The 23,659-nt window shown below is 47.6% G+C and overlaps 1 protein-coding gene across 4 annotated transcripts in view; it reads left to right on the top strand.

The window, feature by feature from the left end:
* Positions 1–5,437, top strand: part of eva1ba (eva-1 homolog Ba (C. elegans)) — a 98,896-nt gene extending 93,459 nt beyond the window's left edge. For all 4 annotated transcript variants that reach the window (XM_085962390.1, XM_085962392.1, XM_085962391.1 and 1 more), the window contains one exon: positions 1,418–5,437. In XM_085962390.1, coding sequence (XP_085818516.1) covers positions 1,418–1,875 — 458 coding nt within the window. In that variant the 3' untranslated portion in view covers positions 1,876–5,437. The remainder of the gene's footprint in view (positions 1–1,417) is intronic.
* The last annotated feature ends 18,222 nt before the right edge of the window (positions 5,438–23,659 follow it).

Here is a 23,659-nt window from a genome sequence, read left to right as displayed (position 1 = left end):
AAAAAAAAAAAAAATTCATTCTCAGGATTTAGGCATCGCTGGCAAGGCCGGCATTTATTGCCCATCCCTAAGTCGCCCTTGAGATGGTGGTGGTGAGCCACTGCCTTGAACTGCTGCGGTCCGTGTGGTGAAAGTACTCTCACAGTGCTGTTAGATAGGGAGTTACAGGATCTTGCTCCAGCGATGAAGGAACGGCCGATATATGTCCCAAGTCAGGGTGGTGCATGACTTAGAGGAGAACTTGGAGATATGTGACTGGCCTCTATGTGACTCCAGTCCCACATCAATGTGGTTGACTTTTAACTGACCTCTGAAGAGGCCTAGCAAGCCAGCCAATCAGTTATATCAAACCACTACAAAGAAATCCCACCACCAGCAAGGGCAACTAGAAATGGGCAATAAATGCTGGCCTTGCTAGTGACGCCCAAGAATGATTTTTTTCTAAAACTGAGTGCATGTACAAAGGCCTCAACACGGGTCCTTGTGGGTGTGAGCTCAACATAAGCTCAAGGAACAGCACCTCATCTTTCGATTAGGCACTTTACAGTCTTCTGGACTCAACATCGAGTTCAACAATTTCAGACCATAACCTCTGCTATTTTATTTCTCTCTCTCACATGGCAGCTGTCGATCATTCTGCCAGTGCCATTTACACCTCATCTAGAGTCATCTTTTGTTTTTTAACTTGGCCCATCACCATCTCCTTTTGCCTCGCACCATCATCCCTTTTGTCTCTTAATCTCTCCTGCCTTCCATCCTATCACAGACCTTTCCTTTTGTTCTTTCCTCCCCTCCCCCCTTTCCCTGCCCCTACACTTGCTTAAAAACCTGTTACATCTCCAACTTTTTCCAGTTCTGACGAAGGGTCATCGACCTGAAACGTTAACTCTGTTTCTCTCTCTACAGTTGCTGCCTGACCTGCTGAGTATTTCCAGCATTGTCTCTTTTTATAGCCTATAAAATATAAGTTGATGTTGTAATTTGGCATTCGCGTGGGACTGGCTTTCAGAGAGGCGTTAGGGGCAATTGAGAAATAGAAACGTCACTCTGGTTCAGTGAGCCCTGGGCGAGAGTAGGTTGTGGTTGGGGGCCGGAGTGAAAGGGGCTTTACTCTGGACCTAGCTGTGTTACACCTGACCTTGGAATGCACGATACTGCCACTCGGGCCATTACCTTGAAGCACAAAAATGGCCTGAAATTTGGCATCGGGTTTTACCAATTTCCTGCCATGACTCCAGTGAGTGCAGCCATTTACTTGGGCGGTCCACCAGAGTTATGATGGGAGACTGATGGAGCCCCTGTGGTATTTCAAAGCCCATGCAAGCTGCAATGTAATACTGTTAAGAATTCACTTGTCCCTGATGGGAGATTGCCAGTCAAGATTGAGCCTAACTTTATGCAATGCTTGCTTCCTTAGTGAACCCAGAAAAGGCTGCCTTGTACTTCATCACGGGGGTGTGCTTTGGCCTCATCCTGACTCTCTGCCTGCTGGTAATCCGAATATCCTGCCACGCTCGCACCGAAGCCACCGCCCCCATCAAGAGGAAGGTGGAAGAAGGCAGCGAGGACGAGGAGGACGAGGAGGAAGATGAGGAGGATGAGGTGGACAGCGGGGTGCCCACGACGACGGACTTGACCCTGGCCAACCACACCCAGGCCCACACGAGCTCCAGCGTGAACGTCTTCACATCTGCCGAGGAACTGGAGCGTGCCCAACTGCTGGAGGAGCGAGAGCGCATCATCCGCGAGATCTGGCGAAGCGGGCAGCCAGACATTCTGGGCAGCGGGTGCCACCAGTTCGAAATGGAGATGTTACCCAACGGAGGTCAGAGAGAACATCGAACCTGGAGCCCAAACTCCGAGGGGAAGTATTAGGAGAAAAAAAAGACAGTAGCGTTTTTTTTTTTTTTTAAAACTCATTTTAATTAGCTGTGGACATCTGGAAAACACATAACCAAAGATGAGTAGATAAGTTGCACCAGGTGTATGGAATTACCTAAATCAAAAAAGGGATTGCAAAAGTAATTCTCATTTGGAACAGATTTGTGTGCCCAGCTGGGCTGTGTTGGAAACTGCTCTTTGCGCTCAGCTATTATGCTAAAGTCACCACCATCTGGTGCTGCATGTGGGCCAGACAACTGAGAATCATTCCACTGAGGGAGAGATGGGGAAGAAGCAATGCATTCACCAAGGAAAACCCAACCTGTTTGGAAGCTGTCCCTGCAGACATTGACAAGCCAACCTTTTCTCCGAGACAAAATGATCCAATTGCTAACTGGGGCCTCTCAATCTGGTTGGGTTTATTTGTCGCTAGGAATAGCCACTGATTCTAGGGGAAATGTTGCTCGTCTTCCTTGAACCTCCCCAATCCCACCTAGACTGAGACCAAATCAAACTTCTTATATCCAATATTTTTGTATATTCAAAAACATTATTTTCTGATGAGCTCTTGACAGCTGGATATTTTAGAACACGTAACTAGTGCAATAATCTGGATCCGTTTCCAGAGCCTCACTGTATATGGTGCTTGGTCTCGTTTAAGAAATGCACTTGTGGAAAACGGTACTGGTTTGATAGCTTTACCCACAATGGGACCAATGTGTTACATGTTGCTTACCTGTATAGTCCTACGTGTTACATGGTGACTTATCTATGTGTGTCTTGCCTGTATGGTCAGAGCATTACATGTGACTTAACTGTATGGACCAATATGTTACATGTGACTGTATAAACCAGTGCATTACATGTAACTTACCTGTAAGGATGAAGTTGCTACATGTGACCATTAGAAGTGCCTTATTATTAGTGTCTTAGTAACACACGGACCTATAATTCCAAAAATGCTTCACTTGGCGCCTTGCTTTTCTAGGTCAACGACCTAACAACAGAGTTGGAAAATGGACCAAACTCACATTCCTCGCTTTAAAATGACCCTTTGACAATTGTGTGTGATAGAGAACGATACAGAGCCGGGGGGGCCAAGTCTCATCCCCAGACTCTGCTGAGTTAGCTGATCTCGCTTGGGGGCAGCACTACAGCTGGCCTCAGAGTGTTAGGGGAAGGGAAAGCCAACCAATGCTGGCCTTGCCAGCGACGCCCACATCCCAGGAACAAATTTCTTTTTTTGTTAAATCGCTGAAGCACACCAGCAGACATTTTGTGAGTCCTTCACCTAACCCAGTGATGTTACTACTTGTGAAACCATATACTGATTACAGGTGCCTTGGGATCGGGGCATTTACAGTTCATTTTCACCTCAAACCTGGCTCAAATCCAGCTCCGACTGAAAGTCTCCTCTATCTGTTGGCTGTAAGGGTTACGGGTTCTACATGAAACTTGCCTTTATGATCAATGCACTACATGTGACTTAACTATGGTTATACATGAGAAGTGTGAAGTGATGCATTTTGGTAGAAAGAATGAGGAGAGGCAATCCAAACTAAATGGTACAATTTTAATGGAGGTGCAGGAAGAGAGAGACCTGGGGGTGTATGTACACAAATCTTTGACGTTGGCAGGACAAGCCGAGAATGCTGTTAAAAAGGCATACAGGATGCTTGGCTTTGTTATCAGAGTTATAGAGTACAAACACAAGGAAGTTATGCTAAACCTTTTATAAAACACTGGTTAAGCCTCAGCTGGAGTATTGTGTCCAATTCTGGGATGTCAAGCCCTTAGAGAAGAGATTTACCAGAATGGTACCAGGGATGAGGGACTTCAGTTACGTGGAGAGACTGGAGAAGCTGGGGTTGTTCTTAGAGCAGAGAAGGTTAAGGGGAGATTTAATAGGGGTGTTCAAAATCATGAAGGGTTTTGATGCAGTAAATAAGACGGGTCGGTAACCAGAGGACAGAGATTTAAGATAATTGGCAAAAGAACCAGAGGCGACATGCAAATCTTTTTTACGCAGCAGCTTGTTGTGATCCGTAATGCACTGCCTGAAAGGGCGGTGGAAGCAGATTCAATAATAACTTTCAAAAGGGAAATTGGATAAATACTTGAAGAGGATTTGCAGGGCTATGGGGAAACATCAGGGGAGTGTGACTAATTGGACAGTTCTTTCAAAGAGCCGACTCGGGCACGATGGGCCGAATGGCCTCCTTCTGTGCTGTATCATTCTATGATTCTATGAAATTAATCTTGAACAATCTCAATCCAGTCCACACTGGGATTCCTCACAAAACTGTCTTAATTTGGCACGAAATTGGCAATCGCACTGAGGCCACAGGGAAAGGGAAAAATGTTACATGCAGTTGGAAGTGACCCTCTGAGGTGGTAAAGTGGCATATTGATGGGCAGTGTAGAGGGAGCTTTACTCTGTATCTAATCCATGCTGTGCCTGCCCTGGGACTGTTTGATGGGCAGTGTAGAGGGAGCTTTACTCTGTATCTAATCCATGCTGTGCCTGTCCTGGGACTGTTTGATGGACAGTGTAGAGGGAGCTTTACTCTGTATCTAATCCATGCTGTGCCTGCCCTGGGACTGTTTGATGGGCAGTGTAGAGGGAGCTTTACTCTGTATCTAATCCATGCTGTGCCTGTCCTGGGACTGTTTGATGGACAGTGTAGAGGGAGCTTTATTCCATTTTGTACCTCACCTCCTTGATACTGTAGCTTCCAAAATGGAAACTGTCCAATTCCCCAGCACTGACAACTGGCCTTGAAGAGCACAAATAAAGTGTCTCTGTCTCCATTTATTTTCTCCTTTTACACATGGCATTAAAGTTGGTGGGTGACAATCAGGACCCTTCTCAGGAACAAGAAAATAAATGCGATCCCCTTAATAATATTACAACATCCCTCATCTGAGGGCCCGTTAATGAGATGCCATGTTATCCAATGAGTTGGTTGTCCGATTGCTGTTATAATTCCATTTTTAACGTAACACTGGGATGTGGCAGAGGCTCACCTAGCGAAACACCCGACTGTGATGGACAGCAGATCAAAACCTTTTCACCCCTTCCAACGACGTTTTCATTTTGTACTTTGAAATAGACTCACGCGCAAGATAACTCAATGAAGTGGAGTGGCATTAAGTCATCGTTTGACCAGATACTCGATGAGCTGACAATACTCCTCTGAATTGGGATTTGTTTCAAGTAAGACTTAGATTGAAGTTGCACTGCTTCATATTCGTATGAAATTGGTCTGTCCATTACTGTATCTTAGGTGTTAGACTATTGAGCCCTGATAATGACTGAAGGACTTTGTTAAAATGGGGGACAAAGGATTTCCATAGTAACATGTCAATAGGTTTAAGCCTCTTGTTGCTCAACACGATTTCAACCCAGGTGACCCTAGTCAGAAAGGAAAATGATCCATGGATTCACAGGGTGTGGGCTCCAAGTTGCAATCTAATAACTCTTTCATTTCAAATGTTACCATTGCTTCAGGTTATATTTTATTTTGCTTAATAAAAAATAATAGTTGAACGAGCACTCGTAATGACTCTGTGCATACGTAGAGCTGCCAGATGTGATTTTGAGCCAATCAGGTGGTGAGCTGGGCAGAATTCCTGGGGCAGCCTGAGAACCTTCAATTGATAGGGAGGCGGGAAATCGGCGAGGGTTCGGCTCAACTCCAGCGACGACATCTCCTGAAAACTGTGCATGCGAGGGTGACGTTTCCTGTGACCAAATAGTCTGCCGGCACTCTGCTGGCTCCTGTCAAGATGCACAGATGGACAAGGTAATGGAGGCTGTCTGGTAGTCCGTGGGACTATACCCCAATAAGAAGAGAGCAGAAAGGGAAGTTGGTGATTTAAAAAAAAAATGATGGCTTCTGAGTGAGAAACCATAAACAATTAGAAGTTTGGAAAATGTCATTAGGCCCAAGCAAGCCTGTCCCATTTTGACAAAACAACCGCACCTACCTGCTTTCTTACTATATCCCTCAATCCCTTCTCTCCAAAAATGCCCCCAGTTGCGTCTTGAACCCATTTGCTGTAATGGCCTCCATATTCCAAAGCTCTTATTACCCTTTCTGTAAACCACTTCCCTGGACTTTTAACTTTCTCATTTTTAACGTGTGTTCATTGCTACTTTACCCCTTGGACACAGTGAACAACTTGTTCATAATCTTCAAAAATTGATCAGTTTCCCCTTTCACCAATTAGCCCAATCTCCCTAACCTTTCACCTCTGTTTGCCCCTACCCGCACAACAGCAATAATCTCCTTTCTACGGTCAAGTGACCGTACGCCAGATGAAATGTGACCATCACCTGGCACAGCAACAGTAACAGTAGTGTCGTTCGTACACGGCCTTGCAGCTTCTGATATGGGCTCTGGTATCTCATCTATGACACTAAGGTAGTCAAACTCCACCTGCAGAAAGGTTGGTAACCCGAGGACACAGATTTAAGAGAATTGGCAAACGAAGCAGAGGAGAGATGAAGAGAATTTTATTTACGCAACAATTTATTATGATCCGGAATGCACTGCCTGAAAGGATGATGAAACATATTCAATTATAACTTTCAGAAGAATTGTATCTGTTGAGGATTAGATTGAGTAAAAACCCCAGTTTGTGCTTGGACTAAAATTGAAGATAGTCCAAATACAGGAACAATTCCAAACACACCGACACAGCCATGAACAGATACAGACACATACTGCACATACACGCACACAGACAGACACACACACACATGCACAGGCAAACAAACACACACAGACAGAAACAGTCACACACACAGATTCACACATACAGGCATACACACAGACAGAAACACACACATACAGACAAACCGACATAAACACAGCCATGAACACATACAGACACACACACAGACAGACACACACACACATATGCACAGACAAACACACAGACAGGCAGGCACACACAGTCACACAGACAGAAACACACATATGCACACACACAGACAGAGACAGACCGACACACAGATAGATATACACATACACACATAAACACAGCCATAAATGCACTTGAAGTGTCGTAACGTGCAAGGCCACAGACCAAGAGCTGGAAAGTGGGATTAGTCTGAATGGCTCTTTTTTGACCGGCGCAGACACGATGGGCCGAATGGCCTCCTTCTGTGCAGTAAATTTCTATGATTCTGTAAACACATACAGGCACACACACAGAGATATAGACATACAGATAGACATATACACATATGCACAGTCAGAAACACACACATACACACAAACACACTGAGAACATTCCTCTGTGTGTCAGTTCAGATTCAAAAGGTTACATCCACTTAATAAAGCTAGAACTATCCATAACTCTGAGGCCTTCACTTTTAAATCAGAGACGGGATCCGTGCCAAATGCTTCCTCATGCCAATTTGAGAAGAAAATGTTTTAGACCGTTAACGCTTGCAGTGCTGGCTGCCACGATTGTGTGAGAGTTTGAAATTGTAGAATTTTACAGCATGCTTGCACTGTAGTCACAGCTCCACATCTGGGGTCCCTGGAGTGCAATCTCTCTCAGCACACCAGTGCCAACTCCCAGAGGTTTGGTACTGATGGCAGTCTTGTGTTCCAGGCTGCCTCACCTCACATATCAGTCATTTCATTTTTGGAGAAAAAAAAATTCAGGCTTTTAAATTTCATTTTTTTTAAGCCAATTTTGCCCTCCCCCCCCCCCAACCTGTCTGACTCTCACTGAGGTCCAGTTCCACACCTACTGGCAACTCTCCAGCACTTCACTCTTCACGTGTGAGTCTAGACTTTCACTCACTGTTGACAGGTTTCTCGGATGCAGGGAGCAGCCCAGCACCATTCTATCCTAACCCGGTGGCTACACTTCCCAGCAGGAATCACTGGATAGGGATCATTTTACTATTTATTACAAGGTGGTGGGTTCACGCCCCATTCCAGAGACTTGAGCACAAAAGCCAGGCTGACACTCCCAGTGCAGTGCTGAGGGAGTGCTGCACTGTCGCAGGTGCCGTCATTCGGATGAGACGTTAAACCGAGGGCTCGTCTGCTCTCTCAGGTGGACGTAAACGATGCTGTGACACTGTTTTGAAGAAGAGCAAAATAGCCCCCGGTGTCCCGGCCAATATTTCTCCCTCAACCAACATCACTAAAAACAGATTATCTGGTCATTATCACGTTGCTGTTTGTGGGGCCTTGCTGTGTGCTAATTGGCTGCCTTACAACATTACAACAGTGACAACACTTCAAAAATACTCCAGTCCTGCGGTCACAAAGGGCGTTGAATAAAAGCAAGTTCTTGGGTTTTTCAGCAGCAATCGCTGAATAGTGATCATCTCCCTTGTCTGTATCAAGGGTACTGAGGCCAACTGTGGGTAGCCCAACTGGTGCCCCCACCCCCCCTCTCCTGGAATAGGCACAGTGCGGGGAATGACCCTGGGAGCTGCTGTGCTGTACGGTTCTCCCAGTCACCACTTTTCCCCGCTAGGCACCCGGGAAAACCAAATCCTTGATATTTCTAATAATAGAATAGGCAGCTTTTTATTTTATTCATCCTCGGGACGTGGGCGTTGCTGGCAAGGCCGGCCCATCCCTCGTTGCCTGGAGATACAATTGAGTGGCTTGCAAGGGCAGTTAAGAGCGAACCCAATTGCTGTGAGGCCAAAGTCACATATAGGCCCGACCAGGTAAGGATGGCAGGTTTGCTCCTATTAAAGGACATTAGTGAACCAGTTGGGTTATTATGACAATCTGCCAGCTCCACGGTCACTGTTACTGCTATCAGCTTTTCAGAGAATCAGAGAATCTTACAACATAGAAGGAGGCCATTCGGCCCATCGTGCCTTTAAAAGAGCTATTCCAATTAGTCCCACTCCCACACTCATTTCCCATAGCCCTGCAAATTTTTCCTATTCAAGTATATATCCAATTCCCTTTTTATTTCAAGATTTTGTTTAACTGAATTCAAATCCTTAAGCTGCCATGGTTGGATTTGAACCCCATTCTCTGGATTACTAGACCAGTAACATGACCACTAATCTACCTTTCGAAAGTTCTGACAGTCTGGAGACCAGTAACCCAAGCACCAGGTATGTGACAGTCTACATTCTGAGTCAAGAGTTGCCTTCTCACAGGGGTGTACCTGATAGTGGGCCACCTGGTGTTCACTGGGCCTCAATGACCAGGCTTTACCTCACAAACTCCCTCCAAAAACCCACGGCATCAACACCAAATCTCCATTGACCGTCAGCTTGGCCTGATTGGGAGCGTCTTCCCTCTGGGCCGGGTAGCTATGTCTACGGGACCCATCTCAGCACTTCTAGTTCATTCAAAAAATAAGGACAGGAATAGATCAGTTCAGTCGGTTTATTGAGCCTGCTGTATCCACCACCTAACCCTTCCCTCCTCAATCCGGGGACTTGCGCACATAAAGCTAGGCTGACACTCCAGTGCAGTGCTGAGGGAGTGCTGCACTGTCAGAGGTGCCGTCTTTCGGATGAGACGTTAAACCGAGGCCCCGTCTGCGCTCTCAGGTGGACATAAAAGATCCCGTGGCACTATTTCGAAGAAGAGCAGGGGAGTTATCCCCGGTGTCCTGGCCAATAGTTACCCCTCAATCAACATAACAAAAACAGATTATCTGGTCATTATCACATTGCTGTTTATGGGAACTTGCTGTGCGCAAATTGGCTGCCGCGTTTCCCACATTACAACAGTGACTCCACTTCAAAAAGTACTTTATTGGCTGTAAAGCACTTTGGGGCATCCGGTGGTCGTGAAAGACGCTATATAAATGCAAGTCTTTCTTTCACTCCCACCACAGCCACGCAATCTCCAGGGCGAGCCTGAAACAAAACCTTTGGCCAATGTACAAACATACGAAAATGGCGGTCAGGAAAAGACCAACTGTTCCTTCGCGCCTGCCCCACACTCATGATTCCTGGAGCATCGTGACTAGACGCTTCCTACCCTCTCCACACAGCCATGTAACCTCCTGGTATCTCCAGAGATACAAGCTTCAGAATAGAGTAAGACAGCACAGAAGGAGGCCATTTGGCCCAGTGTGTCTGTGCCGGCTCTTTGAAAGAGCTATCCAAATTAGTCCCACTCCCCCTGCTCTTTCCACATAGCCCTCCAAATTTTTCCTTTCCCAATTCTCCCTGGAAAGTTACTGTTGAATCTGCTTCCAGTACCCTTACAGGCAGTGCATTCCAGATCACAACAACTCGCTGCGAGCCTCTAGTTCATGTGATTCTCTCGCTAACAGTTCCTGGGGCTGAACTTTGATCAGCATTTTCCAGAAACTATGTTTGGGATAGGCCGACCTCAGAACCAGCATTCACATTCCAGTGTGGTCGATCATAATCTCTCTTCCTACCATTTAATGAGGTGGTGTCATTTACTCGGAGGAGCCTCCTTGCAGGATCAGTTCCTGAAATGCATTGATCCAAAGGCCCAGGTCCAACAGTGCCTCCATATTCTTGTGGTCTGGGTGGGGTTAAGCAGGAAGAGTTAGCAGTGACAGTAAACGTGTCTGCGGCAGGCAGTCTATGCACTGCATTGTTTTGCCATGTATATCCTACAGATGCATTTACCGAGCTTATTAGCCTGGATTTTCCAGTCAGCCGTAAGCCCACCCAGATGTTGGCCGATGCATTTTCACATCCGCCCAGCCACGCTCGACTTTCTGGGACCACCCTGAGTTAAGTATGGTGGTTGACATAGGCTGACACTCCAGTGCAGTGCTGAGGGAGTGCTGCACTGTCGGAGGTGCCTTCTTTCGGACGAGACGTTAAACCGAGGCCTCGCCTACCCTCTCAGCTGGATGTAAAAGATCCCATGGCACTATTTCAAAGAAGAGTGGGGGATTTCTCCCCAGTTTCCTGGCCAACATTTAACCCTCAACTAACATCACTAATTGGCACTTCATTACTTTGAAGGAGTAAGTTCTAAATTATCATTTTAAAATACCACCAATCTTGGTGGAATTGATTCCTTTTTTAAAATACTCATTCTCGGGGTGTGGGCGGTGCTGGCAAGGCTGGCATATAGTGCCCATCCCCTGCTGTCCTGAACAGGAGGTGATAACTGAATAGCTTTCTCGGCCACTTCAGTGTCACCCATGTTGGTGTGGGACTAGAGTGACATATAGGCCAGACCAGGTAAGGACAGCAGATTTCCTTCCCGAAAGGAGGTTTTTATGATAATCCAACAGCTTCATGGTCAGTTTTACTGATACCAGCTTTTCATTTCCAGATTTTTTTTAACATAACTCAAATTCTCAAGCTGCCACCGTGGGATTTGAACGCCAGCTCTCATGGATTAGTTAGTTCAGTAACATAACCACTACACTACCAAATACACAAAACCTGGCTGGGGTAAACCCTCCAGCTCCTCACGCAAGTGGCCATGCTTCATCATGAGCCTCAGCTGTGAGTGTTGGTAGGCTATTCAACCATGCATCTGATTCTGGGCCAGCCACATAAATACTGCGCCACAAGAGCAGGCCAGAGGCTAAGTATTCTGCGGCGAGTGTCTCACCTCCTGATTCCCCAAAGCCTTTCCACCATCTACAAGGCACAAGTAAGGAGTGTGATGGAATACTCTCCACTTGCCTGGATGAGTGCAGCTCCAATAACACTCAAGAAGCTCGACACCATCCAGGACAAAGCAGCCCACTTGATTGGCACCCCATCCACCACCTTAAACATTCACTCCCTCCACCACCGGCGCACCGTGGCTGCAGTGTGTACCATCTACAAGATGCACTGCAGCAACTCGCCAAGACTCCTTCGGCAGCACCTCCCAAACCCGCGACCTCTACCACCTAGAAGGACAAGGGCAGCAGGCGCATGGGAACACCACCACCTCCAAGTTCCCCTCCAAGTCACACCCCATCCTGACTTGGAAGTATATCGCCGATCCTTCATCGTCGCTGGGTCAAAATCCTGTAACTCCCTCCCTAACAGCACTGTGGGAGTACCTTCACCACACGGACTGCAGCAGTTCAAGAAGGCTGCTCACCACCACCTTCTCAAGGGCAATTAGGGATGGGCAATAAATGCTGGCCTTGTCAGCGATGCCCAGATCCCATGAACGAATATAAAAGAAACATTCTGTCCTGATCCAATGTCCACACACATGCACTTTCTTGCAGGAATGACTGGACAGTGATCCAGAGCAGGAACCAATCTTCCCTTTCAATTTTTTTTGGGTGCGCGGCCCCTTTAAGGAGCTGCGCGGCCCATTCAAAATACCACGCATGCACGTTTTTTTCCTACTTAAAAGCCGGTGAGCCGGCTGCGCGGGAGCCGCGGAAAGGTTAAGGGGAGATTTAATAGAGGCGTTCAAAATGATGATGGGTTTTGATAGAATAAATGAGAAACTAGTTCCACGAAGGGTTGCCAACCCCTCCAGGATTGCCCTGGGCCCTGGAGTCTAGGAATTGAAGATTAATCTCCTGGACACGGCTGCCAGCAACCCAGGAGAAAAAATGGTGTGTTTTTTCTCATTTTCTTTGCACACTTCTGTTTATTAATTATAAAAATATTGGACGTTGGAAAAAAAGGCTGCTTGACTGACAGTCAAGAATCATCCGATTGTGTAACGAAGAGGTTTTTACGCTTTCCAATTGGCCATGGGAAGGCGGTGCGGCGCGAGGACGAACGTGCCGGGCGACCAATGGCGGGAGTGTGGGGGCGGGGCAGTTGGGGGCAGGAGGTCATGTGATGAAGCCTCCAGCAACACGTCCAATAAGAGTTGGCAACGCTCTCTGCAGTGGCAGGAGGGTCGGTAACCAGAGGGCGCAGATTTAAGATAATTGGTCAAAGAACCAAAGGCGAGGAATGTTTTTACGCACAGCGAGTGGTTGTGATCTGGAACGCGCTGCCTGAAAGGGCGGTGAAAGCAGATTCAAAAGTAACTTTCAAAAGGAATCGGATAAATACTAGCAAAGGAAACGTTTGCAGAGCTATGGGGAAAGAGCAGGGGAGTGGGACTAATTGGATCGCTCTTTCAAAGAGCCGGCACAGACACAGCAGGCCGAATGGCCTCCTGCTGTGCTGCATGACTCTATGAATGAAGACAGGTGCCTTCTCAAGGCTGTGTGCCTCAGCTACTCGCTTAAAGCTGAACCATTACGGTTGGCCATTACATGTGTAAAAATTTCGCTATATTTAATTAAACCCTACACACTGGGAAATGTTATCATCGGCAAATTGAAGGGAGGATCTGGCAACTGTTAGTTGCATCAAGTGTTTGTAGGGCTATCGATAGCCTTAGCTCCCGTACACTGAGAGAGATAGAGCCAGGGAGGAGCCAGACACCAAACAAGAAAATTAACAGTAGGTACCAGGAGGTGAGAACCAACCACTGACAGGCTTTAAACGTAAGTAGAGGAATGTGGTTAGGGACTAGCCAGGTTTCATTCTCACGGTTCACCGTCTCAGCTTATTTTGTTGCTACCGTCGTGGTGACCTGCACTTTTGGCCTTGGTCCTGTCACTTCTCAATAATAAAGAGATGTGGTGTGATCCTGAGCCACATACAAACCTGGGACAGTTTGCGCTGAGTTGTCTGATCCTGGCCCAGCCCTCGCCGTCAGTGTCCGCAGATCATGGAAGGTAAAAAAAAAAATGAGTTCCCGTTCCTGATTGTTATCCGGTGGCCCCCTGATGGCTAGCGATGCCCCCATGGTCGAACGGCCAGCCAACACCCACTGTCTAGGATCATGCATGAAGGATGCCGACTTGAGTGAAATCCCAGAGGGTTGTTGGTGGGCATCTGTGGAACGATACCTCAGCAAGAGAGTTGAAGAGAGGACATTGGAGGATAAGGAAATGTTAGAAGAAGTTTCTTGGTTTACTTGTGTTACATTTTGTGTTTTTGCTCAGTGCTAAAGACCACCTCCCCGTGGAGTGTACTTCAAAATCCCTAAAATCTGAGATCATAGCAAGTCCAGGGTCCTTGAACACCTGCTACTCTTTAAAGGTTGATCAGGAACAAAGGAAATTCAAAATGTGCCTCCCTCTCAACATCAAATAAAGTTGCCAAACAAGCATATACTTAAAAGCATAGAGGATGTTTACGGAGTCCATCTAATAGGTGTCAGACCAAGATCATTTGATACTAGACTGAAAGTTCCTTTAGTCTTCATGGACCATCGTATAAGAGAGCAAGCTGTTGGCCAAAGGGTTCTCAGGTGTCAGCGGCAGCTCAGTAGTTGCACTCTCACTTCTGAGTCAGAAGGTTGTCCAGAGGCTTAAGCACAAAATCTAGGCCAAGACTCCCAGTGCAGTACTGAAGGAGTGCTGCACTGTCAGCGGAGCTGCCTTTCCGATGAGAAGTTAAACCGAGGCCCCACCTGCCATCTCGGGTGGAAGTAAAAGAGCCCACAGCACTATTCCGAAGGGTTCACCTAATGCTCTAGCCAATCAACACCACCAAAAAGAACAATTAATTGGTCATTCATCGCACTTGTTATTTCTGGGACCTTGCTGTGAGCAGATTGACTGCTGCACTTGCCTACATAATGACAGTGGCTACACTGCTTCCAGCATTTTCTGTCCTCATTTCAGATTTCCAGCATCTGCAGTATTTTGCTTTTTGTACCATTATGTCGCACACGTGCGCAGAAAAGGATTTTGGGATTCCCCAAAAGAGCACCTTACGGAGAGGGGTGCAAGGTATGAAATAAAGGCCAGGGGACCAGTGCCAGCAAGCTGGTACACGCCAGGTCACCCGAAAGAAAAAACATAAGAACATAAGACGTAGGAGCAGGAGTCGGCCACTCGGCCCCTCGAGCCTGCTCCGCCATTCGATAAGATCATGGTTGATCTGATCTTGGCCTCAACTCCACTTCCCTGCCCGCTCCCCATAACCCTTGACTCCCTTACCATTCAAAAATCTGTCTGTCTCCGCCTTAAATATATTCAATGACCCAGCCTCCACAGCTCTCTGGGGAAGAGAATTCCAAAGATTCACGACCCTCTGAGAGAAGAAATTCCTCCTCATTTCCGTTTGAAATGGGCGACCCCTTATTCTGGAACTATGCCCCTAGTTCTAGATTCCCCCACGAGGGGAAACATCCTCTCTGCATCTACCCTGCCGAGCCCCTTCAGAATCTTATATGTTTCAATAAGATCCCCTGTCATTCTTCTAAACTCCAATGAGTATAGGCCCAACCTGCTCAACCTTTCTTCATAAGATAACCCCTTCATCTCCGGAATCAACCTCGTGAACCTTCTCTGAACTGCCTCCAATGCAAGTATATCCTTTCTTAAATAAGGAGACCAAAACTGTACGCAGTACTCCAGGTGTGGTCTCACCAATGCCCTGTACAGTTGTAACAGGACTTACCTACTTTTATGCTCCATTTCCATTGGAATAAAGGCCAACATTCCATTTGCCTTCCTAATTACTTGCTGTACCTGCATGCTAACTTTTGCTGATTCATGTACAAGGACCCCCCAGATCCCTCTGTAATTCAGCATTTTGTAAACTCTCTCCCCATTTAAATAACAATTTGCTTTTTTATTTTTCCTATCAAAGAAAGACTTGCATTTATATAGCGCCTTTCACGACCACCGGACGTCTCAAAGCGCTTTACAACCAATGAAGTACTATTGGACTGGAGTCACTGTTGTAATGTGGGAAACCTGGTCTTACTGGAACAGCAGTAAAATGCTGTGCTGGGTTCGAATGCAACTGGAACCATTCGCCTTCACTGATCCACAATCAGCTCTAACTAGTTTGATCACAATTTTTCAAACGTTAGCCAGAAAATTGTGTACATGACATGTTTTCGAGACAACACAACACAGAATATTTATTCTATTTTTGGGGAGGAGGGAGGGAGGGAGTGTGGGGAATTTCCTGTTTGTGCAAAGCTATTAGAGTTTTTTTTTAAAGCTGCAGTCAACTATTCTTGGAATGAAAAAATTCCCAGCTTCCTCGTTCCCATAATTGGAAGCAGCCGGGTGGGAATAGAGCCTGCTCCCAGCCATGCACCCAGCGTGCCGTTGCCCCTGACGACCCCCGAGGTGGCTCTCCTCCAGCCTCCAATCACATCAGCAGGTCTGCCAGAATCCTCAGTGAAGGGACCTCTGATTCCCACATCCTATTTTCACAGGGGCCCTGCTTCCTCTTGCTGTTATTTGTTTTAAAATATATCCACCACAATTACTTTCTTACAAGGGCTATATATGGTGGCTTAGGCCAAATCAAGGCCTTTTTTTAACCGTAGGAATTGCCAAAATGTTGCTGCTCAGGACTTTTTTTAGTATTAGGGCTCTTTTTCAACTGGTTTTCTCTCATGCTTGAAGGGGAGAGATTTGCAGGGCTGTGGGGAAAGAGCAGGAGAGTGGGACTAATTGGATAGTATGTTCAAGAGGCATGATGGGCTGAATGGCCTCCTTCTGCGCTGTAAGATTCTATAATTCTGTTCTATGATTCTATATTTAATAAAAATATATTTTACTACAGTGATATACTGTGTATTTTGGTATACTAAACTGCTTGGGGTCCTCATTTTAAAATAACAGGCCTGGGAGACAAAAGGTCAATCACTTGTTTTTTATTATTTCAAATGTTTTGCACGTGTCAGGACCTCGACATCATTCAATTAATTTTCAACAAATTAAAAGTGATGTCACGTTCAGGGGAGATGTCCTGTCTCTCTCGAGGTGCTTCTTGGTCATGCGATCCTCCGGCTCCTAGCCTCATCACCACGCTCTCAGGTAGTGCGATCTCTTACCGGCGCTGCCTGTCAGCTCGGACCCATGCTGGGGTCATGGAATGACCCCTTGTGCATTAGAAAATCGTAAAGATTTGATTTTTGTTACACACAGCGCATCGGGGCAATGCTCCCCCCAGGGTTCCTTTAAAAAGCAGCCATTTTTTTGCCCCCCTTCCCCCATGGCTTAATGAAAAGCTGATGGTTGGATGAAGTGCAGGAGGGCTGCTGACACCGGAGGAACCAGAGACATTACTGTTCCGATACCTCGCCCAAGAGCCCATGCTCGTCGGATTCATTGTCAAGACAAAGGGACAAAGCAATTAAAACAGCGGATAGAGTGTTGGGATAGAGGATTGAACAGTTTGTGCAAGAAAGAAAGACTTGCATTTATATAGCACCTTTCACAACCTCAGGTCTCCTCATAGCGCTTTACAGCCAATGAAATACCTGGAATCTCTCACAGATCAGCGATCACCCTCGTAGTTTGGATCTTTGACAAAGAGATGAAGTTTGACATGAAACAAATTCCCTTGGTGTCCTTCATTAACCCAGACACATATACCTTTGAAATGTAGTCACTGCTGTAATATAGGAAATGCGGCAGCCAATTTGTGCACAGCAAGCTCCCACAAACAGCAATGAGATCATCACCAGATAATCAGTTTTACTGCCACGTCCCTCTACAGGGACTTGAGCGCATAACCCAGGCTGACACTCCTAGGGCAATACTGAGGGTGTGCTTCATTGTCGGAGGTGCTGTCTATCAGATGAGATGTTAAACCGAGGCCCCGTCTGCTCTCTCTCAGGTGGATGTAAAAGATCCCATGGCACTATATTGAAGAAGAGCAGGGGAGTTATCCCTGGTGTCCTGGCCAATACTTATCCCTCAATCAACATCATTAAATCAGACGATCTGGTCATCAGGCGGGAAGTGGTAGCTGGACCAAGGGCGGGGGTGTAACTTCAGGCGGCAGGAGCCCACAGTGGTTGGCAAGAAGGTAAATTGGGAGGAGCGGGTTTCAGGAGGGTCTTCCGAGAGGGGAGGGAGGGGAGACCAGGGGCAAGGGAGACCAGGGGCAGGGGAGACCAGGGGCAGGGGAGACCGGTGCAGGATAGACCTGGGCAGGGAAGGCCAGAGCAGGGGTGGGGAGTCTGAGGCAGGGGAGCCCAGGGCAGGTGAGACCGGGGCAGGGGAGAAGAGACCGGGGCAGGAGAGATGGGGGCAGGGGAGGCTGAGGGTTGGGAGGGGAGGGTGGCTCATGGAAGGCAGGGGCAGGGGAGATCTAAACTTTTCTTATGGGCTCCTGGCCCAACAAGGCAAGTAAAAGAACGTACCTGTTGGGGCCTCTTCTGGCCCAGTATCTTCCTCCTGCTGTGTTCACCCGCTCCCAGGAGGCACTTTAAATATTATAATGAGGCTTCCTGCCTTATGCTGATCCACCATTTTAAATTTAACTCTGGACGGGAGGCGAGGACTGCTGGATCCAGGAGGTAAGGGCCTTTCCACTTACCGGCTAGATCCAGCGTTCCTGTCTCGCCAAATCCCTGCATTCAGACACCACCCCCGATCCTTCCGATCTCCCCCTACCTCCCCTGCCCTGAGGCCTCTACCTGTTGTACCGTTTCTCTTGCAGTCTGTGTCTTATTATACACAGACACAACATTGGCGACGAGGCAAGTTCGAACCTACCTGCAACTCTGCATCACCTCCCGGGGATTCGTTCCTGGAGATCAGTGGATTGGAGGTCAAGGCCAGAGACTCGGGTGTCGACCACGGGCAACCGCCCAGTCATCCAGCAGAGACTCGAGAATTGCGGGGGAGGCTGTCGAGAGCCAGGCTTGGCTTTCCAGTCGAGGTGGTCCAGCGAAACGGGCTGGCAACAGGTAGTGCGCAGACCCTTCCCGGACAGCGGCGGGCTAGAGCCCGACCGAGCGGCACAGCAAAGGGCCGAGCAGCGTCGACGGGGGAGAGAGAGAGAGGGCAGAGCGCACAGGGCGCAGCCAGTATTCGGGGGCCGAGCAGCGTCGAAGAGAGGGAGAGAGAGACGCGCAGAAACCCGCGAGGCGCCGCCATTGCCACGAGGACCGCCGAGAGCGGCCTTGGCAGCAGCGCAGGAGAAGCGCGCGAAACCTACAGGGCGCCGCCATTGCCACGAGAACCGCCGGGAGCGGCGTTGGCAGCAGCGGGGGAGGAAGGAAAGCGCGGGAGACGCCATTTTCAGCCATTGGGAGACGCCATTTTAAACCACACCCAAAATGCCAAAGAGTGGCAATATCACATTTGACAATGAAGTCAAAGATTGGACTACATATGTCGAACGAATAGAGATATACTGCAAGGCAAATGAGGTGTCAGATGACAAGAAAGAGTCAGTATTGTTAAATTTAATGGGTGCAAAGACGTATGGTTTATTACGAAATCTAGTAACCCCAACGAAGCCAATGGAAAAGAGTTTAGAAGACATAGTAACGATACTACAGGGACATTTAAACCCCACACCGCTGCTGATAGCAGAAAGATTCCAGTTTCACAAACGGAACCAGCATAAGGATGAAAGCAATGCTGATTATTTAACAGAACTGCGCAAACTATCGAAACACTGCCAGTTTGGAGCGGGTCTGGCAGATACCTTAAGGAACAAGTTTGTGTGTGGGCTTCAAAGTGAAGGAACCCAGAAACGGCTTTTATCTGAAAAGGACCTTACGCTGAAAAAGGCTTTCAGCATTGCGGTATCCTATGAAGCAGCAGCACGGGGCGCTGCAGAGATACAACAGAGACGGCAAGAATATGGCACAAACGAAATGTCATATGGAACAGAGAAGTGCTATCGCTGCGGCAGAACAACACACGACCAGAATGATTGCTGGTTCAAAGACAAAGTGTGCAGACAGTGTGGAAAAGTAGGACACATAGCACGAGTCTGCAGGTCGGGAAAGAAAACCAGCAATAAGAAACCTACCAAAGGAAAGTACAAGAAGGTACATAAGATGACGGAGAATAGTTCAGACGAACAAAAGAGTGATAACAACTCCGAAAGCAGGGAACTGAGTTGTCTGAAACTACATAATGTGATCACAACGGAGGATCACCGAACCATTTGGGTCACTCTCAAGATAGCAGGAGTCCAGGTAAAGACGGAATTGGACACGGGATCAGCCCTAACAGTCATAAACTGACAGGACTACGAGTGGCTATTCTCACACATACCCTTGAGGGACACAAAAATTATTTTGAGGACGTACACGGGGCAAAAAGTCTACCCCAAAGGAAAAATAAGGGTGACCGTTATATATAACGGTAAGGAAACACCAAAACTAGACCTGTATGTATTGCAAGATGGAGGACCACCATTACTGGGACGTGAATGGATCCGGAAAATACTACTAGGATGGCATTCCATACAGGCACTGACTGTGGCTGACAAAAAGGATGACGACGTCACACCTGGGCGACTGTCAAAGATCCTAACTGACGCGAAAGAAGTGTTCCAGCAAGGACTCGGAACACTAAAAGGCATGACAGCGATGATTAAAATTGAAGAAAACGCAAGTCCAAAATTTTTTAAGGCCAGACCGGTACCTTATGCGATCCGCCCAGCCGTCGAAGCAGAGCTGGAGAGTCTGGAACGTTCAGGTGTACTGTCCAAGGTAGACTGGAGCAAGTGGGCTACACCCATCGTCCCTGTGATGAAAAAGTCATTGAGCAGCACGCCTGGGGAACCAAGGAAGGTTCGCATCCATGGGGACTTTAAGGTAACAGTGAACCCGGTCCTTCACACCGTACAATATCCACTTCCGCGGATTGAAGATATTTTCGCCTCGCTATCTGGAGGGAAACGCTTCACTAAGATTGATCTGGCCCAGGCGTATCTGCAAATGGAGGTAGAAGAAGCATCAAAAAAATACCTCACAATCAACACCCATAAAGGTCTCTACCAATACAACCGGCTGGTATTCGGGGTAGCATCAGCTCCGGCTATTTGGCAGAGGGCAATGGAACAAGTCCTGCAAGGGATCCCAGGGACCCAGTGTTATTTGGACGACATCCTGGTCACGGGCGAAAATGACACTGATCACCTTGCCAACCTGGAGCAGGTGCTCACTAGATTGCAGGAATATGGGCTCCGAGTTAACCGCCCGAAATGCGAGTTTTTTTAGAAAACAGATCTCGTATTGTGGCCACGTTATCGATAAAGAGGGGTTACATAAGTCCCCAGAGAAGATTGAGGCAGTAGTCAAGGCTCCAGCACCGGAAAATGTGTCACAACTGAGGTCGTTCCTCAGGCTGGTAAACTGCTACCATAAGTTCTTGCCAAATTTGTCTACAATACTACACCCACTGAACACCCTACTGCAAACTGGGGTGCCATGGAAGTGGAGTGACGAATGTAGACGAGCTTTCCAGAAGAGCAAAACACTAATCACATCAAAGGAGGTATTGGCCCATTACAACCCAGCATTACCAATTCGGTTGGCATGTGATGCGTCACCCTACGGCATTGGAGCAGTGCCGTCGCACAAATTCTCGGATGGCTCAGAGAGGCCAATAGCCTTTGCGTCACGATCACTAACCTCAGCCGAGCGTAACTACGCCCAGATTGACAGGGAGGCCCTCAGCCTAGTGTGGGGAGTGAAAAAGTTCAATCACTATCTGCACGGGCAGAAATTCACCTTGCTGACTGATCACCAGCCTCTTGTCTCCATTTTTAATCCGAAGAAGGGCATTCCGGTGATGACTGCGCAACGACTACAAAGATGGTCACTTTTTCTAGGGGCACACCACTATGAGATTGAATATAAGGGCACAAAACAGCATGGAAATGCTGATGGGCTATCACGCCTGCCACTGCCTACTGCGGAGGAAGCACCAGCAGTGGATCCTGTCAAAATATTCCATTCGACTATAGTTGAATACCTACAGGTAACTAACGCTTGTATCGAAAAGGAAACCCGAAATGACCCGACACTGTCTCGGGTATATGGTTTGACGGTGAAGGGATGGCCAGCACATGGCAACTCACTGTTGCCAGCATTCTCGACAAGGAGAGAACAGCTGTCAGTGTGCTGGGGGACCTTGATGTGTGGATCCCGAGTGGTAATTCCACCCAAGTTAAGGGATAGAGTGCTCAATGAGCTTCATGAGGGTCATCTGGGAGGGGTAAAAATGAAAAGCCTAGCCAGGGCTTATGTGTGGTGGCTGGGAATCGATAAACAAATCGAGGACCTGACCAAGAGCTGCTCAGGATGCCAGAAAGTCCAAAATGCACCACCACAGGCCCCTCTACACCCATGGGAGTGGCCCTCATCTCCATGGCAACGGGTGCATATTGATTTTGCTGGTCCATTCATGGACTCAATGTTTTTAATAGCCGTGGATGCGCACTCGAAATGGCCTGAGGTCATCAAAATGTCCTCCACCACCACGGAGAAAACTATTGCAGTCCTACGGACAATTTTTGCCAGGAATGGCTTGCCAGAACAGATTTGCTCTGACAACGGACCGCAGTTTGTGTCCGAAAAGTTCCGGAGGTTCTTGAAAAAGAATGGGGTAAGGCATTACACATCCGCCCCGTATCATCCAGCCACAAATGGATTGGCTGAGAGGTTCGTACAAACCTTTAAGAAGGCAATAAAGGCTATGTACAATGACAACATTCTGCTGCAGCACAAGGTGGCCAATTTCCTGTTCGCCTACCGGAATGCGACACATGCAGTCACCAACCAGGCCCCAGCCATGATGTTCTTTAACCGAAGGTTAAGATCTCGCCTGGATTTGCTCAGACCAAACGTACGAAGAGATGTTGAGAGTAAGCAATTCCAGCACATCCATGAGAAGCCAACAAGGAGCTTCAATGTAGGGCAGCCAGCCTTGGCCCGCGACTACCAAACAGAAAAATGGCAGCCAGGAACGATATGCACACGGCAGGGCCCACTAATGTACACAGTGGACGTTGGGGAGAGCATCGTGAGACGCCATGCTGACCAGATCCTAGAGTCACAGGAACAAGTCAACCCCATGCCTCGCCCATACATACCTGGTGATGAACCCGACGTACAGATCGCATCTACCCCAGAAACAGTAGCATCGGAAGCTGATGAATCAACCGACAACAGGGGGCCAGAATCGCCTCTGCACCAAGAGCAAGACACTCGGGAAAAGCGCTATCCAGAAAGGATCAGGAAGCCTCCCCAAAGACTGAATATATAAATAGACTATTTTCAGCTAATGTTGCATGTTAAAAGTGTTAATTGTAATTAGTTTGATATTTAATTGTTAAATGAGTGTTATGGTACTGTTAATCTAAAAGGGGAGGAACTACTTTTTACAGCTCATGTATACTGTAGTACCGGCAGTGACCACACCTGTATATAGCACTGAGTAGTAATCTGTACAGTCAGTTCCACTGTGAGCCATGTTGAGTAAACACCTGTTGTACCGTTTCTCTTGCAGTCTGTGTCTTATTATACACAGACACAACACCCTCTGACCCCCGATCACCTTCCGACCTCTCCCCTCTGGCCCCTGATCACCTTCCGACCTCTCCCCTCTGGCCCCTGATTACCTCTCTCCCTCTGCCCTCCGATCACCCTCCGGCCTCCAAACCCTCCCCTGATCCCTCCCTCCATCCTCTCTGCGACCTGGTGCCGCAGGCCTACCTGCCCACAGCCAGTCAGCCTCTCCGTTCTCGCAGGTTTCCCGACTGCTTTCCAGCCCCTGCACCAGTTCCCTACCCATCTCCAAATTAAAACTCTGGTCAGTGTCTACCTCTCTGTGTCTTAGTGTCTTTCTATTATGCTCTATTTTTCTCTCCTATCTTTGTTTCTCTCTGTATTACTTGTCTTTTTCTCTAATTCTCTTTGTTCCGTCTCTGTCTGCCATGTAACATGTATGCGTGTCTCACTGTTTCTCTCTCTGTCTGTGTGTGTGGTATCTCTCACTCTTTGTGTAGTGTAATGAGATTCAAAGAATCTATTAACTGCCATCGCTGACAGTGAGCCCATTCATTAATTTGTACATGCAA

Source organism: Somniosus microcephalus, chromosome 20 (assembly GCF_052327205.1).
Source record: "Somniosus microcephalus isolate GS21.2 chromosome 20, FLI_Smic_1.0, whole genome shotgun sequence".
Taxonomy (NCBI): Eukaryota; Metazoa; Chordata; class Chondrichthyes; order Squaliformes; family Somniosidae; genus Somniosus; species Somniosus microcephalus.
The sequence above is the reverse complement of the archived record's forward strand: the minus strand, read 5'-3'. Positions and strand labels throughout refer to the sequence as shown.